At 54.1% G+C, this 22,361-nt stretch overlaps 4 protein-coding genes across 12 annotated transcripts; 3 read left to right on the top strand and 1 right to left on the bottom strand.

The window, feature by feature from the left end:
• Positions 1-6: 6 nt before the first annotated feature.
• Positions 7-5,049, top strand: PEX11A (peroxisomal biogenesis factor 11 alpha). 2 transcript variants are annotated; one of them, XM_015873059.2, is made up of 3 exons: positions 7-158; positions 889-1,004; positions 1,860-5,049. In XM_015873059.2, the coding sequence occupies exons 1-3, from the start codon at positions 22-24 to the stop codon at positions 2,423-2,425; spliced, it is 819 nt and encodes a 272-aa protein (XP_015728545.2). In that variant the 5' UTR covers positions 7-21; the 3' UTR covers positions 2,426-5,049. The 2 variants fall into 2 exon arrangements, with proteins under 2 accessions (XP_015728545.2, XP_015728546.1); XM_015873060.3 differs by lacking the exon at positions 7-158 and adding an exon at positions 572-664.
• PLIN1 (perilipin 1) lies at positions 2,882-11,193 on the top strand. 6 transcript variants are annotated; one of them, XM_085515393.1, is made up of 9 exons: positions 2,882-3,018; positions 6,899-6,957; positions 7,410-7,608; positions 7,703-7,785; positions 8,132-8,384; positions 8,576-8,805; positions 8,879-9,031; positions 9,546-9,779; positions 10,050-11,193. In XM_085515393.1, the coding sequence occupies exons 2-9, from the start codon at positions 6,913-6,915 to the stop codon at positions 10,413-10,415; spliced, it is 1,563 nt and encodes a 520-aa protein (XP_085371519.1). In that variant the 5' UTR covers positions 2,882-3,018; positions 6,899-6,912; the 3' UTR covers positions 10,416-11,193. The 6 variants fall into 6 exon arrangements, with proteins under 6 accessions (XP_085371519.1, XP_085371520.1, XP_015728542.2 ...); XM_015873056.3 differs by lacking the exon at positions 2,882-3,018 and adding an exon at positions 6,102-6,226; XM_015873055.3 differs by lacking the exon at positions 2,882-3,018 and adding an exon at positions 6,702-6,751.
• A 180-nt stretch (positions 11,194-11,373) lies between these two features.
• On the bottom strand, positions 11,374-14,012 carry LOC107318809 (ras-related and estrogen-regulated growth inhibitor-like protein A). Of its 2 annotated transcripts, XM_085515397.1 has the most exons (5): positions 13,831-14,012; positions 13,289-13,668; positions 12,947-13,000; positions 12,525-12,601; positions 11,374-12,448 (listed from the first exon to the last, which is right to left on the bottom strand). In XM_085515397.1, the coding sequence occupies exons 2-5, from the start codon at positions 13,419-13,421 to the stop codon at positions 12,029-12,031; spliced, it is 684 nt and encodes a 227-aa protein (XP_085371523.1). In that variant the 5' UTR covers positions 13,422-13,668; positions 13,831-14,012; the 3' UTR covers positions 11,374-12,028. The 2 variants fall into 2 exon arrangements, with proteins under 2 accessions (XP_085371523.1, XP_015728547.2); XM_015873061.3 differs by having other exon boundaries at positions 13,289-14,012.
• A 53-nt stretch (positions 14,013-14,065) lies between these two features.
• Positions 14,066-22,063, top strand: KIF7 (kinesin family member 7). Of its 2 annotated transcripts, none has more exons than XM_015873054.3 (18): positions 14,066-14,395; positions 15,029-15,229; positions 15,329-15,746; positions 16,239-16,770; positions 16,854-16,994; positions 17,123-17,335; positions 17,460-17,641; positions 17,757-17,866; positions 17,990-18,124; positions 18,258-18,460; positions 18,551-18,748; positions 18,950-19,075; positions 19,364-19,540; positions 19,792-20,007; positions 20,154-20,360; positions 20,676-20,874; positions 20,957-21,106; positions 21,295-22,063. In XM_015873054.3, the coding sequence occupies exons 1-18, from the start codon at positions 14,092-14,094 to the stop codon at positions 21,600-21,602; spliced, it is 4,020 nt and encodes a 1,339-aa protein (XP_015728540.2). In that variant the 5' UTR covers positions 14,066-14,091; the 3' UTR covers positions 21,603-22,063. The 2 variants fall into 2 exon arrangements, with proteins under 2 accessions (XP_015728540.2, XP_015728537.2); XM_015873051.3 differs by having other exon boundaries at positions 21,292-22,063.
• Positions 22,064-22,361: the final 298 nt, after the last annotated feature.

Here is a 22,361-nt window from a genome sequence, read left to right as displayed (position 1 = left end):
TCCTCTTCCAGAGCTGCTCCGATGGCAGAAGAGTCACCGGGGGATCCTGCCCGATGTGCACAGACATCGCCCTGCCATTCCAGAAGCAAAGCACAGCACAGATGTGGCCAAGAGAGGAGATGCAGGAGAAGGAGCCGTGCACTGTCAGCTTTATTGAGGTAATGAGGGAAAAGGGCTGATCCATGAGCTCCAGGTGGGAATGGGGTTCATTGCGGGGTAGGCAAAGCTATTAGATACAGCTCGTTGAGTGCATTAGCCATCATAGGGACATCAACCACATGGATATGGGGGGCTACACATCGAAAAGAAAGAAAGGAGATGAAATGAGAAAATAAATAGGAAAGGGATGAAAGAGAGGAAAGAGGAAGGGAAGGAAAAGGCACCTTCGCAGTGAATAAACCCAACCGAAAGGCAAAAACCCAAATAAATGCCACAATCCCCACGCAGCGTTTCCGGGCGGACCCTTTTAGCGGTTGCACAGCCTGTCCCCGCCCTGCTGTTTATTGCTCGCCTTGGCAACGGCGCGTGGAAACACGCTCCGGAGCGGAGGGTTCCGCCGTGAGACGGGGCCGGGGCGGAGCAGAGCGGGGTGCCGAGCTGCCACCGCCATGCAGGGCTTCGTGGAGCTCACCAACCGCAGCCAGGGCAGGGAGAGGATCTTCCGGTGAGTGCGGCTTCCTCGGGGCTCTCAGTCTCTTTCTACCCCCGCAGTTCCCAGCCCAACACCCCCCCGTTCATATCTTCCATCCCCTCCCCATAGAGCCGACCCCCATCCCCATAGAGCCGACCAGCCGACCCCCCCCCCAGCCGCTCTGCTGCTCTTCTGCCATCGCTGCGATTCGTCCCCGTTTCACCCGTGTGCCCGTTTTCCTCCTGTTTCCATTCCAGAGCCACTCAGTACACATGCATGTTGCTTAGCTATGTCATAGAGCGTAACGCTGATAACGAGAAGCTGGTGCTGAAACTCAAGCGGCTGGAATCCAGCATGAGCTCTGGCCGTAAAAGTAAGTACCGCTGTGCACAGGGGTCCTTCCCCACCTGATCCTTCCATCCAAATCGCTCCTGGCCTCGGGGGTTTCCTTTGGGACTCATAACCCCTAATAGTGTATTAACCAGCTGGAATCAATAGGGCCAGAATGACACTTATAGCTTCTGAGAGCTCAGTCCTGCACTGTTCAGTACGTCCCTCACACTCTAACTCGAATGCATCCCTCCACCCTGTGTCCCACTTGCTCCCCTTGTGCTGTAGTTTGTTGCTTTCAGGCTGACCTTCCACCTACTTGTCAATTGCTCAATTCCGGAACAACTTCCAAAGGGAAATACACCAACTTAATACGTTACCATAGGTTTGATTGTTGCAATTACATCTGGAGGATCATAATTTCTAGGAGAGAGTATCAGCGGAGCTGTAATTCTCTTGCTTAATCAGTTCTCTTGCAAAACAAATCTCTAACAGACAGTCAGGCCTAAATTCAGAGCCTTGCAGCTCCACTAACCCTTGGGTGCTGCCCACATCTGCCACCGCTGTAGTGCAGCAGGTTATAACAAGTATTTTGCATACTCTTGTATTAACATTCACGGGGTGAAACCCAGCGTGTGCGAGGGATGAAATCCAGCTTGACCCGTGTTATGGCTTGAAATGGAATATACTGCTCCTGTTTGCAGGGAACTATGTGACAAATTCATGGCTTGGGAGGCACAGTTTCACAATATTCCTTAAGGCAGGAGTTGTTTAAACATATAAATACCCCAGACCTGTTATGTTTCTGCCATGTATACGTGGGGCAGTGCCATTCTGAGCTGTGCACAGAGCTGTGTCCCTGCAGTGGCCATTCTGACCTTTGTGGCATTCCTTGCAGTGTTCCGGCTGGGCAATGTGGTGCACGCCTTGGTAGCAGCCAAGAAAACTACAGAGCTTCCCGAAGTGCTTCCTCGTATCTGCCTGACAGCCTCCAACCTGAGCCGTGCTCTGTACTTCTTCTGCGACACGGTGCTGTGGTTGAAGAGTGTTGGACTCCAGTCTGATTTCAATAAGGCAAAGTGGCAGAACTGGGCTACCAAGTGCTACTACTTCTCACTGCTGATGAACCTGGCCAGGGATTGGTATGAGGTCTTGTGGAGGCTGGAACAAGCCACACAGGAAGAAAAGATGAAGGAGAACTGTTTCTGGGATGAACGACATCAGCATCTAAGCTCTCCCAAATGTAATGGCTTGCATGGTTTTCTCTTCCTGCTGTTTCAGATACTCAGAAATCATCCTCCTCTGCTGCTAGACGTGGTGAAGAACCTCTGTGATCTCACAGGTCCTCTGGACACACTGGGGATCTACAAAACCAATCCAGGTGTGGTTGGTTTCTGTGGGCTCCTCTCCTCTCTGGTGGGGATCCTCACTCTAGCGAGCCCACATCTGAAGCTGAAAGAATGATGTAAGAGGAACTGCTCATTGCACTGCGAGCCAGCAGCTTTCATCCTCTGACAGGTCTTTATTCTCCACGTGGCACTTTAAAAATGAAGATGTCTTACTTTAACCTCAAGATGAGTTTGTTCCCCTTCAAATCAGTGACTTCTGCCCTTTGTCCTTCCCCGTGTCTTTGCAGATGAGTTTGGTGCTCAACAGAGCAAAGATGGAAGAAGGGAGAGTAATATTGCACAGACAGAAGGAGGACTTGGAACATGGCTGCTAGATAAGGAAATACTGATGATCCTATATTTTAATACGGCTTTATGAAATAGCTGCCTAGACTACCGTAGTATGTGTATGACTCATAACTAATCATGTTTACACAGGAAAGCAAGAATTCAGCAATCAAAGGTTCCTATGGCCAAATTCTCTGTAGTACATTCAGGAAAGTTAGGAACTGTGGTCTAAAGTAAAGCCTGAGTGTTCTGACAGGACTGGATTGCTGGATCCTGATTTCTGTGAGCAGTGATTTGATAAGTGAAAACTGGTATCATCTGCCCTCTCAGTGATCCCTATGTAACATGAACACGCACTGCTGACTCTGGACCTACAGTCTGGTGAGTGCCAACTTCTGTCTCAAGAAATAAATAACTTCTTTTCCTTTGATAATATAAGCCAAGATGTGGCTTGGCCACCAACTAACTCTAACAGCAAGCCACGGCTGAGGATTTGGGTGAAGAAATGCAAGTGGGAAATGCTGGTCTCATTGCTGCTAAGGGATCTGAGTGCAGTGAAGCTGTGAATCTGGAACCTGTCCTAAGCACTACATTTCCCATTATATCCACACCTTAATACGTGGGACATTTTTACATTAATGACAGTGTGATAAGCAGCTTATTCTGCTCTTTTAATTTTACTTGAAAAAGTCCAGTGTAATAAGGAGCTTTGGAACCTGCATTTAGGGACAAAAGGCCACCTTGGAGCTTATCAAGTAAGAAAAGCTGCAAGAGTGTTTCCAGTTGGGTAAGCTCCCAGAGAGAAGGGAACAGAGTCAGACTTGATCATGTATCAGAATGTATTTGAGAAGAGAAACTTACTACCTGGATTTGGGCATTCATGTTTCAGATTTTCTTTCCTGATCCTCTCTGTCCTTCCATCATGACAGCAAGTTTGGTTGTGTGTTCCCTCTCTGGTTCTACCATTTGCAAATGCCTTATGTTTGCCCTTGCGACTGTATAACTGCTCTTCTTCTGGCTGGGAATGATTGCCTGGCAGTGTGAGCTCAGTTAGAAGAGAACTGCTGTGTCCAGCAATCTAACAGCTTACACGATGTGCTGTCTTTGTTGCTCCTGACTTTGCAGAGTATCAGTTCTAACACCATCTGAGAGTGATTTGCACATGTCATACGACACAAAATTATTGCTTTTCTTCACCAGAGCCAGGCCTGTGTGTTCTGTTGCTTTCTGACTGCAGGGGCTGCCTGTTTAATCCCTCAGGAGATGTGAATAGAGATTATCCTAACCCGGACCAACATATTCTCTTATTATTTCTAATTCTCTCTGTAAACAGAAAGTAAAAGGTGCTGTTCTCCTTTATTAAAGGAGGAGGCTGTGGAACTGAGCAGGCATGGTTATGCAGTGCCCCAGTTTACCTAAAGTCATTGTGGTTGTGCTTGGAATTACTTCCACTCTGAATGTGAAGTGTTTGAAAATAGAGGTTGCTGAGCAGGGTAACTAAGTGTGTCTGAAGACCAAACTTGGCCTGTAGCAGCTCTTCTTTTTAATATTGAAATGAATACCACTAGAAGTAGGGCACTCTGCAGGTCAGGCCTTAATGGATGTGTTGTCTTCAAGGGCTTTTTCTTGCTACTTGTTTAAGGGTTGGGTTTTTTGTTGTTGTTTATTTACTCCATGTGCCTTTGAGCTGCTGGCGCTGTGTGGTCCATCCCTCTCTTGGTCAGATTTGGCCATTATCGTAGTGTCAGCAACCTGGTAAGGAAAGGAGAGGAGTGTTGGTGATCTACCAGCAGAGCCCTGGACACTCTTTGCCTACAACATGTATCTTCTTGCAAGAAGCTGCATTATAAATTCCTCTCAGGGGACCTCTTGGGTACAAATCAGATCTTAAGCTGGTTTGAAGACTGATTCCTCTTTTTCCCATGCAGTTCATGGGTAAGGGGGAATGGATTCACACACGTATGTAGCCCTGGCTTAGATAGATGTTCCTGTGCTCTGCAGAGGGAGCAGGGTGGTTTCTTGCCCACGTGCCCAACAAACACCGTGCAAAGACACAAACCAGTCCTTGATGCTCCTCCTGAAGGGGCTGGGGTGGCTCATCAAGTACAGTCTTAACCTGGGAGATGCAGCAAAGAATTTTCAGCCTTTCTCAGCCTTACCTGTTCCATTTGGCATAACACGGGTCAGAGCATACAGGAGTAACTTTACTTGATCTCAAGCACTAATACTGCCTTTCTGCTCCTCCACTGGAGGATAGCAGTTTAACATACCTTAATGTAATGTGACTGAAGCCATGGGATTGCAAGCAAATGGAGAAAATCCTTTTAGTGCCTTTTGTGTGTGTGTTTCTAATTTGACAGCTGGAATAAGGTGAGCTGTTTGAACACAAGCAATAAACTTTGGTGTGTATGACACTGCATCTGTGTGTGACTTTGAGGGTGGGGAAAAGCAAAGAGATTCTGAAGGAGTCCCCTCTCAGATCACTGAGATTTCTGGAGTTGTTACAGACGTTTAATGATGAATTAAGGGCGGAGAGTGGAGACTGGCATCTCCATCTGTGGTGGGGAGGGATGGAGAAGGGATAACCAGTGCTACTGAGCTCCTGCTGGTATCTTACTGCTTACTCCTATCCCCTGCAACAAGAGCTTTACAAAGGCGAAGGCTCCAAAACATCATCCCCTGAACAATATACAAAGCATTGCATGCAGCAACGATTTAGCAAGACTTTCCTTCTGAATGACTGCTCTTACACATGCATTTCATAATAGTAGCAATTAACAGCAGAATGGTAAGTGAGATAAGTAATCTACTCAGACAGGAGGCTTTCCTAATGTTAACACTGCTTGGTGTGGTATTTCAGGAAGGGTGAGCTACTCAGCATTCCCAGGTGAGCAGCAGGAGCGACCAAAGGTCTAAAAACCAACATCTCCAGGGAGGGATCAAATGAGCCGTTTTGTGGAGGAAAGGTGACTGAGGGAGGGTGTGCGTGTGGAAGGTTTGCTGTCAAGTGGAAGGCAATAAATTAGTCTCTAGTCCACCTAGGGGGTAATACACATATGTTGTCACAAAAGGGAATTAAATCGTGACTGAAGAGATTGCCTGGGATGACAGTGCCCCATACGAAGGGGAGGGGATGGGCACAAGTAGGGCAGAGGCTGTGCTGTCTGCTGATCCCTGATCTCACTGGGCAGAGGGAAGGCTGGCACTGCTCCTGGTATCATGCCCCTTCACCATGGCCAATAGAGCAGAGCTGTGAGCAGGCACAGCTGCTGCCCTTTGTCCCACTGTCTGCAGAACCCTGAATCACTGCAGCACTGTGCCAAAACCTGACAGACACCCATGTGCCTCTGCCTGGGGTGAGCCCGTTAATGCAGGGCTGTGGGTAAGCCCAGGCTCTTCCAGGAGTCATGGAGCACTAAGATCACCCAGTACAGCCATCAGCACACCCCCACCATGCTCACAGACTAACTCCATCAGTGCCACATCCCCATAGTTCTTGAACACCTCCAGGGACGGTGACTCCACCACCTCCATAGGCAGCCTATTCTTCCTGCAGAACACTGCCCATATGCCCGTCCTTCTGGTCCAGGTGAGTAAGGACCCAGCCAGGTCTGCTTTCCCTGTGCTGACAGTCCCTTACTTTGTTAGCAGTAAGGGAAAGTGCTCCTGCTCATCCCCACTCAGTCCTTTTATCCTCCTGTCCTGCTGCTTGGCTACACCACATCCACTTTTCCATCCCTTCTTCAATTCCCTTCTCTGTATTGCACCAAACCCAAGCTGCACACCCACACTTTCTATCCCCCCCGCTTCTCCCTGGCCTTGGTGCACTGCCACAGCGCTGCACAAACACAGAAAGGTCTTAATCTCTTTTGCATTCATCATCTCCTCATTTGACACATGGGGATGATTTTGCAGCCATCCATCCCACAAGATGAGAACCTTTGGGGAGCTGTTTGCCCAGTTTCCCCAGCAACGCACGTCCCCCCAGCCCAGCCCAGAGGTGGAGCCTGGGGGTAGTAGTGCCCCAACACCACATATCCCAGGCACAGGACCCGAGTGAGGACAGATTGCTGAGGAGCTCTAGCAGAGGAGCATTGGCTCTAGAGTTTAACTGGTAAAAAGTCAAAGCTTGGGCAATGCCATAAGCACAGCACCCAAGGGAGCTGTGTGGCCCAGCCCAACCCCTGCACATCAATGCTTTGAGCCCCAGCCCAGCTCAGACCTCACTGCACAGTCTGCAGCTCTGCACTTTGCTTTGCAGGAGGACGTGGCACAATGACGGCAAGGAAGAACCAGCCTTTGCAGAATGGAAGGGCCAAGGTGAGTGTGGGGAGAGGGAGAGGAAAGGGCAGAGGAGGGGAATAGCTCATACCATGCTGTCTTGTGTGTTATCTTTGCTTGTAATAATACGGAGCAGCCATCAAAGTACAACCATTCACATACCTGCAATTAAATAACTGAGAATCAACAAAGATAACCTTGATAGCAGCCTTCAGCACTGTATCAGCAGTACCTATATTTCATCTTTGTCCCCATGGTGGACCAAAAACCTCCAGCAATGCACAGCTGGGAGCACAGCTACAGCCACTGGGGTCACTTATCCATGTGATTTCTGGGTCAGCTGGCTCCATGGCAAGATGAAATTAGCAGGAGGTGTATTTTCCTTATTGAACACGCAGACTCGCAGACCAGTCAGGCCACAAAACCAGACTCAGCTTCTCTTGAGGTGCAGCTGCTGGCTGGCCCCTAACTGGTCCCCATCTGATGCACAGGAGAACGTGCTGCAGCGGGTCCTGCAGCTGCCGGTGGTGAGCTCAACCTGCGAAAGCTTGCAGCGGACCTACACCAGCACCAAAGAGGTCCACCCAATTGTGGCCTCGGTGTGTGAGGTCTATGAACAGGGCGTGAAGGGTGCCAGCGCCTTGGCCATGTGGAGCGTGGAGCCTGTGGTGCGCAGGCTGGAGCCCCAGTGTGAGTCCATCAGGAGGGATGTGGCGGGGTACCCTCAGTGGCACAGCCCCCAGCCTTCATCTCCACCCCATTCTCATGCTTTTGCCCTTGGCAGTCTCAATGGCCAACAATTTGGCGTGTCGGGGCTTGGACCACCTGGAGGAGAAGATCCCAGCCCTTCAGTATCCTGTTGACAAGGTAAGTCATGGGTGGGAAAGCCTCTGGGACCCTCTAGGCCCCCCTGCAGAGCCCACAGTACTTCTCCTCTGGGCCAGATCCTAGTTTTGCTTCCCACCTGGTCACCAGTGATGGCAAAGGGCTTCCATAGAGCACCTCAAAGCAAGGACTTGGCCACAGGTGTGGTTGAATTGCTTCTCAGTATAGGCCAGCAGTGTCCTGTATGGCTGGCTACCTGCAGCTCAGGCTATAGGAAATTGTTCTGCTGCTCTAGGTTATGTCTTCTTGTGCAGCCCACAGTCACTCCAGCTGCCCCGTGCCATCCAGAGCACATCAGAAGGGCTCTTCTCCATCTCTCTGCCCGCAGCTTGCCTCCAAAGTGAAGGACACTATCTCCACTCCCATCCAAAGTGCCAAGAGCACCATTGGCAACTCTATGGACAAGATCCTGGGGCTGGCAGTGGAGGGCTATGAGACCACCAAGAGCACCGTGGAGACCACAGCAAGGTACACGAGGAGCAACTCAGTGAGCCAGATGGCAGCTGCCGGGATGGACACAGCTCTGGATGGGCTGGAGAAGCTGATGGAATACCTGCTGCCAGAAGAGGAGGAGGAAGCAGGTAGTACTGGTGCCAAGATCACCTCGGGGTGTCCTGGTAAGGTCTGCTGGGGTGGAGGAATCACCCAAGGCTGGCACCATGGAGGTGGGGTCTTGTTGATGGGGTGCAGGTAGAAAGAGGAGGATCTTGGAGCAGGGCCGTCCCATCACGCTGTAACATCCCGCACTCCCCCTGTGCTGTTCTGCCTTTAGATCTGAAGCCCAAGCAGCCCTGTAGGCCACCAGCAAAGGTCTCACAGCAGCAGTCCAGGACTTACAGGGCTCACAGTGCTCCCAGTGCCCCCAGCAGTGCACCCAGCACCCTGGGCCGGATCGGAGCCCTGGTCAGCACCGCCTCCCACCGTGCTTACTATCACACCGCCCAGAACCTCCAGCGTGCTAAAGCCAAAGGGCAGGAACTGGTCGTCTGGATCCCCATCCTGGTGAGTCCCAGCCTGTCCCAAAGCCCTGGGACCTGGGACTCACCCCAAGCACTGGTTTCTGTCCCCCCTGCAGGGCAGTCTGGTCAAGCCGAGCCAGCCTGTGGTGCAACAGAGCCATAGTGAGAGGCAGAGCACTGCAGGCAGCTGGCGGCAGAGCAGGATGCCAGAGCAGAAACAGGAGAAAGCAGAGAAGAAGGAGGACAAAAAGAACAGTCATGCTGGTGAGGTAGGGAAAAATGAAGTGAGATGGGGTCATCTCAGTCCCACCATGTTCTCGTTCTCTTCTCCAACAAGCCAAATCAAGGCACTTCCCTTCTGGCATTCTAACAGGGGCTGGGTGCAGAAGGACCCAGCAATCAGCATCTCTTGCTCAGTCCTCCTTAGGAGAAAAAGCCCTGAATTCCCAAACAGGGCTGCAGCAGCCTCTGGGCCAGGCAATGCTCCAGTTTCCAATCAGCATCTTGATCACAGTTGTTGATCTGGGGTCTCAACACAAAACATACTCCCACTGTGGTCCCAGCAGTGAACAGGAGGACCCTGGGTGGGGGTATGGAGGTCTGGGGGTACCCTGCTGACAGCACACAGGCTGGAGGACTTACCCTGGAGGTAGCAGCTCTTCTGGGACACAGGGGCAGGAAGCTGCAGGTCGGGGTCGGTGCCCTTCACCTTCACTTACAGCAGAAACGTGAGGTCCCAGAGGGCTGGGGTCTGCCTTAAATGATGGTGTTTTCTGCCTGCAGGCAGGGGATGGCCTTGGGCTGGTGGGCAGCATGGCTCACAACCTGCAGAGTGCCTGCGCCTCTGGCATCTCCACTGTGAAGAAGGTCCCCGCTGTGGCCTGGGATGCGGCGGAGGGGTTGATCCTGTTCACACCACGCAGGCTGTCCAGGGCCATGGAGACAGTGGATGCTCTGGGAGGGACACTCATCAGTGCCCCTAAGCACCTGCTGGGCAGCCTGTACAGCTATGTACCGGTGAGTGCATCCCAGCACCTTGGGGACATGCAGGGAGCAGGTCCCACCCACCTCCAGCAAAACCCCTTTGATCCACTCCCTGCATAAAGGGGAGGCAAAGGTTCATGCCAGGACCACACACCCTCCCTCCCTCCTGCTCCCTTCGTGCCTGCTCTCCCCCGGGGCTGTTCTGCAGCCTCCCATTCCCTGCTCTGAAAGTCTCCATGGGCACAAACCACCGGTCCCCAAAGTCTCCCCAGGGAGAGCCCCGGTGCTCAGCCCAGCCCTCAGCTCCGCAGGCAGTCCAAGGACGAGGCGGCAGCGCGGGGCAGCAAGACAGGCCCTGAGGCCGAGCAGAAGGAGGAGGAAAGCAAGCAGGCGGGCAGCAGCGCTGAGGAAAAGGCCCAGCTGAGGGGTGACTGGCGGATGTACCGTGGCCATCACCCGCTGTCCTTCCTGGGCCTGGAGGACCCTCTGTTCATACGCAGCAATCTGTACCGCAGCTCGGCCCTGGAGCCTGAGGCTGCACCACGGAAATCAGCCTTCGCACCCTACAGCCGGCGTGTGAGCGAGGGCTCATACCACTTCAGCCCTGAGGCCATGTACAGCCGGGCCTACTACGCCAACCTCTATGGCCCACCCTTCAAGAAGGACTGACCCTGAGAACCTCAGCCCCACATTGCGCCACAGCACGCTTCACCTTCATGTACCCACATCCCACATTGCCTGCTTACCCACATCCCCAACCTGGCATAGAATCATAGAATTACCCAGGTTGGAAAAGACCTTGAAGATCATCAAGTCCAACCGGCACACATATGGTTGCCCCTCTGGGGTTGTCCATCTGTCCATCGGTGTTTGAGGGTCCCTGCTCTGCTCCAGGCTTGGTGACAGCTGTGCTAGGGGATGTCCCCTCCTCAGGGCCAAGAGGAGAATAAAGGCAGCCTGAGGCACTGCTGCTGGAGAAGTAGGTAGAGAAGAGGGGATGAGGGAAGGAGATGCAGTGAGGGAGAAAAAAGGGACCAGCCAGCTCTGATACTGGGCCACCTGCTGCTCTTTAAAGAAGTGGTGTCAGCTGGGTGAGATACAGAGCGCTGAGATGGACCCGAGGGCAACACAACCATCAAACATCACCATAGAATCATCACAGAATGGCTTGAGTTGGAAGTGACTTAAAGTCCATCCAGTCCCAACCCCCTGCCACGGGCTGGTTGCCCCCACCAACTCAGGCTGCCCAGGGTCCTGTCCAACATGGCCTTGAGAACCTCCAGGGATGGGGCACCCACATCTCGGGGCAGCCTGGATTCCAATCCCTCCTCCCACAGTTTTGGGATCAGGCACAAGACCAGGCAGAGCACTGGGACTCCTGCACAAAGGCCCCATTTCCCACAGCTTGTGACTGTATCTGCTGCAGTAATAAACCTTCCCCACATCACCCCTTGCACAGTCTGCTTTACACGAGCTGCCCACTGGCTGGTGAGCCATAAAGGGCTGGGAACACTGAGGGTGGGTGAGCACTCCGGGTGCCGAGGGCTTTTTGCAGTGCGTGAGCATTGCCCAGCACTGTATGTTCCCCTTCCCATGCCTGGAATACTAACTCAGAGCCACCAGGGGCTTCTTGCCAAAGATTTATTCCATTTGCAGGAGAACAGCACAGAGAAATCGCTGTCTGCACTGCACACACACAACCTCCTTCCTACACACTGCATTCCCAGGGAAGGGGAAAGGCCTCCCTGCCCTCCTCCCCCAATCCCTTCCTCCCTGGGGAGGAGCAGGCTCAGAGGTCTGCGTTTATGAGACACGCAGCGCAGTCCCACATCCTGGGAAAAAGGCCAGCGCCTGACTTTCCCATGCTGAGCATGGGCTGTCACCAAAAGGCTGCAAGAGGGAGGTCAGCAGCACAGCACTGCTTGGAGTCACATAGGATGAGATGGGGTGGGAGAAGATGAGATGCGATGAGATGGAGGGGTGAAGGACTCTGCCTGCAGTCCTCCAGGCTCATTACTGGCACAGCCAGGGTGACAGCAAGGACGCAGAGTGGGATATAGCTGCATGTCCTCCCTGTTAGCCTGCAGAAGGAGCTGGGGATGGTGCAGCCAACAACAGAGCTGAGGGCTGAGCAGAGGAAGGCCCTTGCCTCACTGGCCATATACAACCAGAGACCCAGATCCTGGGGTTTGGAGAACGTGATGTGCTCCTGGAATGCACCCAAACTGCACAGAACACAGGAGGCCTCATCCAGCTGCACAACACAGGAGTAAAGGCACAGCTCAGAGCGAGTCCGTCCGCTTACGGGCAAACACAGCTGACACGGTCTTGACGATGCCCCGGATGCCAGCACCTCTTTTCAGTGCCAACCTGGTGTCGGGGATGCGCTCAGCCAGTCCATGGAACACCATGAGAGCCCCGTGATAGGCCTCAGCTGCAGAGACCTCATAGAAACCACAGTCCAGAGACAAGGCCAGGAGCCGCCCCTCCTCACTGGAGACCACCCGCTGGTGCTGCAGGTCCCGCTTGTTGCCCACGATGACGATGGGCACCTGGCCCTGCCCCTCCTTGGCCGCCCTTATGAACTGCACTTTGAGGGGCAAGAGGTCAAAGCTGGCGCGGTCACAGATGCTGTAGACCAGGACAAAGCCATCCGCCCACTGGACTCGTTTCTCCTCCGAGGAGCCATCGTCAGCCTGGTCCTGAGGAATGGGAAAGGGAATGGACTGGGCTTCCTCCTTAGGAGGAGGGCACACAATAGGAATGGAGCCCCCTCACCTGTGAGTTGGGGACATCCCAGATGTGGAAGAGAACCTCTCGGCCATCCACGGTCAGTGTGTGGCTGTAGATGAACTCTGCCAAAGAAATGAGACTGAGGCCATTTGTCTCTGCAGACAGATCACTCACAGCTGATTTCCTCCAGAACCTTTAAGGACCCGGGGCTGTTTGCCCTGCAGAGAGCTCTGGGGATACAGAGCAGCACTGCCCCTGTGCTCAGCCCACACACAGCTGCCTCTGCCACAATGCAGTGCAGTGACAGTACAGCTCGTGGTCAAACATGGACACCAAGGCTCTGGGGAGCTCTAGAGAAATATGGGAGAGGACAGGAAGGAAACAAACCCCGCAGGAAGTTAAGGCAAACCCTGCAACCTCCCTGTCCCTAATGGGAATGGAATGGGGCTGGCACAGCCGGTACTCACCCATGTCTCCGTACTCCCCAATAAAGCGCCTAGTGAGGAAACGCACAGTCAGGGCTGCAAAGGGGAGAACAAGGATCACAAAATAATTCCAAACCTCTGAGCTTTTCATCTTAAACCCAGCCTACATGCAGCTTAGACCTGACCACACTCAGGATACATTGCATTCCCCCACAAACTCCCACTGCTGGGACCAAGCTCTGATTTTCCCCTTTCTGGACACCAGCAGAGAGGCAGAACTGCTTCTTTCAGCTCATTCCCCAAACTGCTGCAGTTTGCAGCCTATTTTTGCAGTAGAAATGGGTTTCCCTGCCTGTAAGCTCTCAGCTCACGCTCATTCCTCACCTGATTTCCCCACGCTGTCCGCTCCCATCACCAACACGTTGGCTTCTGCTCTCAGGGTGGCAGGGCAGGGCAGTTCCAGGAGGGCCGGGTGCTCAGGGTTGAAGCTGACACTCCTGCGCAGCCGGAGCCGCATGGCAGCACACCCAGCTCCTCCATGTGCACCCGGGGGACCTGCCAGGGCTACAGCACTGCCCGCAGCTGCAGGCAGCGGGATTCAAAGTGATGCTATGGGTTGGATCATCCCCATGGTACGTCAGCGCTGGGGCTGGCCCTGTCACCTCCCAGCACGCAGGGCTGGCTGCAGAGCATCCCAGGAGGCTGCTGTTCCTCTGCAGGGACGTGCAGTCCTCTGTCTCTTCCCGTGGAAGGGGGAAAGTCATCTAAAGAGCATCACATAATAGATGTGGCTTACAATAGATGTGTCTTACAATAGATGAAGCACCTCAGAAGTGATGGAGCGTATCGCTGCTGACGGACCATACCATGGATGGATGATAGAGCATGTCGTGACCAAGCACAGAATGGCTTAGATTGGTAGGTACCTTAAACATCACCCTGCTGCGGTGGGCTGGATGCACCCCACCAGCTCAGGCTGCCCATAACACCTCCAGGGATGGGGCACGGCATAAGTGACGGAGTACTTCAAAAGTGACGGAGGACCCAACCCCATCCATCCCACCCCACGAGCATCCCAGCCGGCACGGAACACCCCCCGCCCCTCCTCTCAGACACTCCCACCTCGCTCCCAGCGCTGCCGGCCGCCTGACGCCATCTCTCGGCGCCGAGCAGCGCTCCGCCCGGCCATGGGCCCGGAGGGGGCGGCGGTGCGGGTGGCGGTGCGGGTCCGGCCGCTGCTGCCCAAGGAAGTGCTGCGTGGGCACCGCTCCTGCCTGCGGGGGGATGCGGACACCGGGGAGGTGGCGTTGGGTCATCGCCGGCGATTCCGCTTCGCCGCCGTGTTGCCCGAGGCGGCGGGGCAGGAGGATGTGTACAGAGCCTGCGTCCGGCCGCTGCTGCGGGCTTTCTTCCAGGGCTTCAACGCCACCGTGTTCGCCTACGGGCAGACGGGCTCCGGAAAGACCTACACCATCGGGGAGGCCAGCGTCGGTGAGTGGCGGCGACCCATCACACCATATCTCCATCCCGTCATCCCATCCCCTGCCGTCATCCCATAGCCCCCATCCTGCTATATCCCATCTATTCCTCTTTTAAAAGCTGTATCCCTATTTTAAAAGCTGTCTGTAGTTACCTTAGTCTGTGTGGCCATGCTTAACTGCGCCACTTAGGAACGCTGAGTTATGGCCGTACTTTAAGGTCCATCTCTGCTCTTAGATCAGGCTGTAGCTCCAGGTGCAGGGCTGCATTTCTGCATGGCTGCTGGAGATAAAAGCAGAACAGCTTAAGATCACAATGGCAGAGCAGACAGATAATGAGCTGGGGGGGGGAACTCTCATTTCAGAGGGCAGCACTCTTTGGCTTGATGCTCAGTGTTTGTTACCAGTGGGAACATTAACATCCCACCACCGCTGTGCAGGGAAGCAGTGAGCTGAGGTTTCCCTCAAGTCCTACAACCCCTTGCAGGGACAGTTTGAATTTAGGCAGTGCAGGGCTGTAGGAAGGCTAAAGGACCGCTCCCCTCTGGATGAAACCCATGCTGCAGACCTGGCTCCAGCCCATCCCCAGCCATCATGGTTCCAGGCACACACCATATCCATAACCATGTCCATGTCTCTTTGCCAGCTTCCATCAATGAGGATGAGCAGGGCATCATCCCACGAGCCATGGCAGAGACCTTCCAGCTTATCGATGAGAACGACCTCATTGACTACACAGTGCGCGTGTCCTACCTGGAGGTGTACAAGGAGGAGTTCCGGGACCTTCTGCAGGTGGATACAGCCAGCAAAGACATCCAGATCCGAGAGGATGACAAGGGCAACATCGGTGTGTGCAGCTGCCCACGGGCTCCCTTTTTTCCCCATTCTCAAGGTTGTTGTTAGGCTTTGTCATTCTGTTGGGTCCCTTATCTATTTGCCATTGCAGTGCTCTGCGGTGTGAAGGAGTCTGAGGTGGAAGGACTGGATGAGGTGCTGAGCCTGCTGGAGATGGGCAACACGGCCAAGCACACGGGTGCCACGCACATCAATGCGCAGTCCAGCCGCTCACACACCATCTTCACGGTGACGATGGAGCAGCGACGCGGTGCCGGCCGTATCACCCGCCTTGCGCTGTCCAACCAGCCCACCATCCCCGCTTCAGGACAGGTCCTGGTCTCCAAGTTCCATTTTGTGGACCTGGCGGGCTCAGAACGGATCGTCAAGACGGGAAACACTGGGGAGAGGCTGAAGGAGAGCATCCAGATCAACAGTGGGCTGCTGGCCTTGGGCAACGTCATCAGTGCCTTGGGGGACCCTCGGAGGAAGGGCAGCCACATTCCTTATAGGGATTCCAAAATCACCAGGTAAAGATGGGGAAGTGGGACCCCAGACATCCCATGGGCTGGTGGCCCAGCAGCGGGGACGTGATGCTTCTTGATGGTCCTTCTCAGCCTGATTTGCAGTCAGAGACCCCAGACTGAACAGGGGAAGCTGACAGGGCAAGTCATCCCTTCTGCTCTCATGCCAGTGAGCACAGAATTGGGTAGTACCGGGCTCCAGAAGTTATTCAGGCAGAAACTTGTTGTGGTGCAAGTTGTTACTCCTCTATCCTCTGCCATTCAGAGATCTATACAGGCTCGAGCACCTGATCGGCTGTTGGTGTTCCTGTTCAGTATGGGGGCGTCAGACCAGATTACCTTTAGGGTTCCCTTGCAACTGAAACAATTCAATGATTCTATGTTCTGTCATTCTACTCGCTTCATTCTCCTTGGGTTTAGCCTCTGAAAAGGACTGGAAACCTTCTGGTTCCTGTGCATTCCAGCCATCTCAGTCACCAATGTCTCTGCTTTCTGCAGGATCCTGAAGGACTCCCTGGGGGGCAATGCCCAGACTGTGATGATAGCGTGTGTCAGCCCTTCCTCCTCCGACTTTGACGAGAGCCTCAACACGCTGAACTACGCCAGCCGAGCTCAGAACATCCAGAACAAAGCGGTGGTGAACTGCCGCAAGGAGACAGAGCAGGTGGAGGAGCTCCACCTGCAGATAAAGAACCTGCAGAAGGCACTGGAGCAGCGGCACCGCTCCGAGACACGTATCATCAACCGCTCGGACACCGCCAAGCGCTGCCCCCAGGAACCCACTGCTCGGCTGCTGGCTGAGTGCGCGCACTACCGGACCTGCACGGATGCTGCTTACCGGCTGCTGATGGAGCTGCAGGAGGACAGCAACCTGACGGTGGAGCAGATCCTGCGGGTGAAGGAGTGGCTGTGTGCGGTGGAGAGCGAGAGGAGTGAGCTGACCTCAGCCGGGCTGGATAGCGGCATCGAGAGCACTTCTGCAGAGGATCAGAGCCTCGAGGTGCAGGGCTGCAAGCTGCCCAAAGCCCAGGTAGCAAACGGCTGGGGGCTTCAGCTCACAGGGACTGTCCACCTGTCCTGTATCTGCAGACTAACGTCTCTTTTGTATTACAGGGGCAGGCAGGCACCAAGGACAGTGAGGCCATCAAGGACAAGCATGTGGCCAACCTGCAGAGACAAGTGGAGCGCCTGGAGGAGGAGAACCGGGATTTCTTGGCTGCCCTGGAGGATGCCATGGAGCAGTATAAGCTGCAGGTATTGCCGAGATGTACTTTCTTAAACAGGATCTTCCCTGCTCCAGGGTACAATCCAGCCTTGGAGTTCCTCTGTAGCACCTCTGGGATCTGTGTTACTTCTTGACACTTTTCTCACTGCCTCCATAGAGTGACAAACTGCAGGAGCAGCAGGATAAGATCTCAGAGCTGCACGTGCGCCTGGAGATGGCGATGCCAAACCCATGTGTGCCAGAGCTGCTGGAGAACCTGCACCTGGTGACTGCCACCCAGAGACCACACACAGCCCCACTGGTGGCCACGCAGCCCCACAGCCTCAGTAGGATCCCCACCGAGCAGAGCAGAAAGGGCCTGTGTCAGAAGGTGAGTTGGAGCTCTGCCTTTTTGCTGTGCCTAGCAGCAATGCCCAGCTGAGAGTCAGCTGCCTTCCTTAACGCTGGCTCTCCTGCAGCATATTTCATCTCCTCTCAATTCTCTGCCCCATCAGCTTAACAGCAGTCCCTCCTTAAAGGCAGACACAGCCAGCTGTCAACCAAACCTACCCATCGGTGCAGAGCTCAGGGACACGGCCCTGAGGAGGGAACACAGCCAGGGCTTGGAGAAGGCAGCCGAGCTGTCCTCAGAAGAGGATGAAGAGTGGGAGCAGAAGCGGTCTCTGTATCAGCGCCGGTGAGCTGAGGCTGTCCCAGCACCACACATTGCCATGACGGTTGTGCAAGTTAGAAGTGACAGTGCTGCAGAAGGGGGTGCCCAGACCCAAGTGATCATTCGCTTCTTTTTCTAGGAATGGGATTCCCAGCTGGAGTAGGAGAGAGGTGAGCAGCAAGCTGAGTGAGGAGCCGAGCGGAGGCCATCCCTTCTTGATTCAGGAGGAGCAGCTGGAGCTGCCCAAAGGCAAGTGGCAGCCATAGGCTGAGGGACAGCTGTCCTGGTGCTGTACCAGTCCTAAGCTGCAGCTCTTACGTGTGATTGTCTTGCTGTCCCCTGGGCATCCTTACCCAGCAGTTTCTGTTACAGAGGCATGCAGGAGGCAGGAGCGCCCTGCAGGGAAGGACTCGGAGTGGAGGCTGGTGCAAGCGCAGCAGAAGATCCGGGAGCTGGCCATTAACATCCGCATGAAGGAGGAGCTGATCACAGAGCTCATCAAGACAGGTGCAGAGCTACTGGTGGGCAGAGCGAGCACCGGGCAGCTGGGGAGCTGCTAGGTGGGATACTCAGGAACCTGCCTTCCTGCAGGGCTGGGACAGCAGGGACCCAGAGGTGAGCACAAGGGGTTGTGTTACAGGCAGGGACGCGCAGGCTCTGAACAAGCAGTACTGCCAGAAGATCGGCGAGCTGGAGCAGGAAGCAGAGCAGGTGCGGGCTGAGCTGAGTGACAGCCAGAAGCAGCTCCAGGAGCTGGAGGGCAAAGAGCCCTGGGACCCTGGGGAGAAGCGCAAGCTGCAGGAGTACCGCACACGCGTGGCAGCTGCCCAAAGCAAGGCACAGGTGAGTATGGATGGAGAGCACATGGCTCTGCCCCAGTGGGAGCTGGCAGCACTGCCCAGAGCACAAGGGCAGACTTTGGCCTTCCGGCAGGTTCTGAGCAAAAAGAAGCAGGCAACCGAGAGGCTGGTGTCGCTTTCGGCCCAGAGCGAGAAGCGGGTGCAGGAGTTGGAGAGGAACATCCAGCTGATGCGGCGGCAGCAGGGCCAGCTGCAGAGGCGGCTGCGGGAGGAGAGCGAGCAGAAGAGGCGGCTGGAAGCGGAGATGAACAAGCGGCAGCACCGTGTGAAGGTAGGAACCAGCAGGAGCAGGGGTAGCTCTGATGGTGGCTGTGGTCAGCACAGCATCGGGCTTGGGGGTACTGTGCTTTTTAAGAGTTGAAGAGGTGCTGTGTTGAGAATGTAAAAGCTGCCCATCAGCCCACAGCCCTTGGTTCTGGAGAAGCAGCTGACATCCCTTCGAGATGGCTGTAGGTTGTTCCTTTCCCCATAGGAATTGGAACTGAAGCATGAGCAGCACCAGAAAATCCTGCGCATCAAAACAGAGGAAATTGCAGCTTTCCAGAGGAAGCGGAGGAGTGGAAGCAATGGCTCCGTCATCAGCCTGGAGCAGCAGCAGGTACAGGCACCATCCTGGCCTGAAGGGGCTCCTGCAGCAGTCCATCTTCCCTTTAAGAACAGCCCACGATGTCACTTCAATCCGATAGCAAAAGTCTCAGATTGCACCTAAACTGTAGAAATGTTTGTTTACAAAAGGGTAGTGGGAGATTCAGAAGGATAGAAGCAGTGATGTCAGGGCTGTGTATGTTAGCAGAAACAGAATCAACTCTGCTGCCCTTCAGTCTAGCAGCCCCTGGAATTGTTGCTGTCTATATACATGTATATGACTTACGCCTCCTCCCTTCAGAAAATTGAGGAACAGAAGAAGTGGCTGGATATGGAGATGGATAAAGTGCTGGAGCAGCGCCGGGCCTTAGATGAGCTGGAGGATGAGCTGAGGAAGCGTGAAGCTATTGTGGCCAAAAAGGAGGCTCTGCTGCAGGAGAAGAACGGCCTGGAAAGCAAGAGGCTGCGCTCCAGCCAGGTAGGACAAGAGTGTGACACCTGTGTCCCTGTTTCATTGCCAGCAGAGGTAGGAGGCTGAAAGACAGTGGTGCCACCTGGGTCTGGCAGAAGGCTGCAGGTCAGGATAAGGTGATGGCCACAGTGATCCCCAGAATTTCTGAACACCAGCAGGGATGGTGACCCCACCACCTCTCTGGGCAGCCTTTGCCAGTGCCTCACCACTCTGAAAATATTCATTTCTTAATATCCAACCTGAAACATCTGTTGCAGGCCCTGACAGATGACATAGTCCGTGTGTCAAGCCGCCTGGAGCATCTGGAGAAGGAGCTGACGGAGAAGAACGGGCAGCTGCGCCACGGCAGTGCCCATGACCAGCAGCAGATCCGACAAGAGATCAGCAACCTGCGCCAGGAGAAGGACCAGCTGCTGAAGCAGAGGCTGGAGCTTGACAACAAGCTGCGCCAGGGCACGTTACTGTCCCCAGAGGTACCTGCTCTTTGGCTGGGCAGATGCTCTTCCACCTCCTACCTTCCTGCCAGCGTTGTCTTGGCTGTGAGGTGATAAAGGAGGTAGGGATGGTGGTCACACAGCAAATCCTTTGCTCTTTTCTAACTGCTGCTCTGCACTTGCAGGAGGAGCGGATCCTGTTCCAGTTGGATGAGGCAATTGAAGCTCTGGATGCAGCAATTGAGTACAAGAATGAGTCCATCACATGCCGACAGCGCGTGCTGCGGGCCTCAGCCAGCCTGCTGTCCCAGTGCGAGATGAACCTCATGGCCAAGCTCAGCTACCTGTCTTCCTCTGAGACAAGAGCTCTGCTCTGCAAGTACTTTGACAAGGTGGGAGAGAACGCTGTCTATGCTGGAGGGAGCTGTAGTGTGTGACCAATCTCTTGTTTTCCTTTGCTGCCTCTTTTCTCACCCTGCACAGCTATGTGACCCTGTAGGTCCCTGCTTCCCCCAGCATCTCCTAGGAGTGGGGTTTAAATACCAGGGATAGGATGCATGCACCCCTGCAGGGCTCTGCCACACCAGTGTAGCCACACATGGCTCTTTCTTCATATGATACATCAAAAAAAACTAACTTGGTGAAGCAGAGCAGGACAAGTAAGGCTGCCCAGGCTCTGAAGGAGCTTCCTTTTGTGCCCTGGCCAGGTGGTGACACTGCGAGAAGATCAGCATCGGCAGCACATTGCCTTCTCAGAGCTGGAGATGCAGCTGGAGGAGCAGCAGCAGCTGGTGCACTGGCTGGAGGCAGCTGTGGAGCGGCAACGCCTGGAGATGGACCGGCAGCTCACCCTGCAGCAGAAGGAACATGAGCAGAACATGCAGCTGCTGCTTCAGCAGAGCCATGGTAGAGGCCCAGCTCCCAGAACAACATTGCTGTTACCTTTCCTAGGGCTTGTAGCTTGCAATAACCTGCTTTTCCCCTGCAGAGCACATGGAGGAGGGGCTGGCCAGCAGCAAGCTGCAGTACGAGGGGAGGATTCAGGTGCTGGAAAAGGAGCTGAGCCGTTACATGCGGGCAAACCAGGAGCTGAGCCAAAGGCTTAACAGCATCAATCTCCATCCAGGAGCAGCCAAAGGTGAGAGCAGGCACAGGCTGTGCTTTTCCTACCAACTTCAAGACAGGAATTTCTTTTCCCCATTGGGGAGAGCTTGGTGCACAGCTGAGCCCCCAAGGAACAGTGCTGGCACAGAGCAAGTGGTTTCCAGGAAGCAATTCTGACATAGCAGTAGAGATCCTAAAACTCATCTCATTCTTTCCCAGCAGGGATGGAGAGAAACACGCATACAGGGACTTGTGAGGAATTCAGCAATGGGGAGCTGCCCCTGCCTCCTGCAGAAGAGAACCATCGGGGTAGAGATGAGAGCAGGGACCTGGTGCACGCTCCTCTGCCTGCAACATGGAGACGTTCCTCCCTGCCCACTGACAGCACTGGAGACCCAAGGCATGAGGTGCACTTGCCTCGCAGCCTGGGGCCTGCCAAGCCACGCCGGGAGCCCCGCAGAGCCAGCCTTAATGTCACCCCCTTGCCTTACCACCCAGAGATGATCGATGTTAGGAAAAATCCCCTTTAGATACAGGCTTAATGCTTAGCTAGCAAGGGGCAGGAAGGATTAGATATTGCTGGCTTGAGATTAGAAGCCTTTCTGCCCCTCTAAGCCAGCCTGATGAGGCCCAAAGGAAGAAAAAAAATGCAACTTTTCACTTGCAACAAGTGTGCAAGGTGTGGAACAAACAGATTACACTGTGTTGCTGCCACTCATGGCAGCACCGATCCAACACTTCCCATTGCACCCTCAGCAGCTTGAATGCTGGTAAGTGGGAGATGCCTCCTACCCTGTCCTCTAACACTAAGAACATTTTTACAGCTTGGAAACCTCTGCTGGTGGCCTTCTCAGCCTCAACAGCCTGAGAGGGAAATGCTCAGCAGTTCTGGAGAATTTGTACATAGTTTTTTTTTTGTAGTAACTTCTTTATAAAACAAACAACATTTCTACTGTAACTTTTCTAATAAAGCAGAATGAGTTCTGTGAAACAGTGAAGCAGTCATTCATCAGAGATTTGGTAGACATGGCATGTAGGAAAGATGCATGTCCAGACAGCAACACAGATGCCTTAAACATCCAGGATAAAAGCAGCCCTGGTTCAGCACCATTTTCTGCTCCAACAGGGCAAGAAATAAAAGCCCAGGTATCTGATTTGAGGAGGGCAAGAGGGAGGGAAGCAGGTGCTCATCCCTCTGCCTGACTCTAAAAGCAAACCCCCCTGCTTCAGCTGAAATCATGAGCACCACAACTATTCTTCTAGGCATAACACACCAAAAGCCAGCATCT

Source organism: Coturnix japonica, chromosome 14 (assembly GCF_054131305.1).
Source record: "Coturnix japonica strain WE chromosome 14, WE-NBRP24, whole genome shotgun sequence".
NCBI classification, from domain to species: domain Eukaryota; kingdom Metazoa; phylum Chordata; class Aves; order Galliformes; family Phasianidae; genus Coturnix; species Coturnix japonica.
This window is presented reverse-complemented; position numbering and strand designations above follow the sequence as displayed.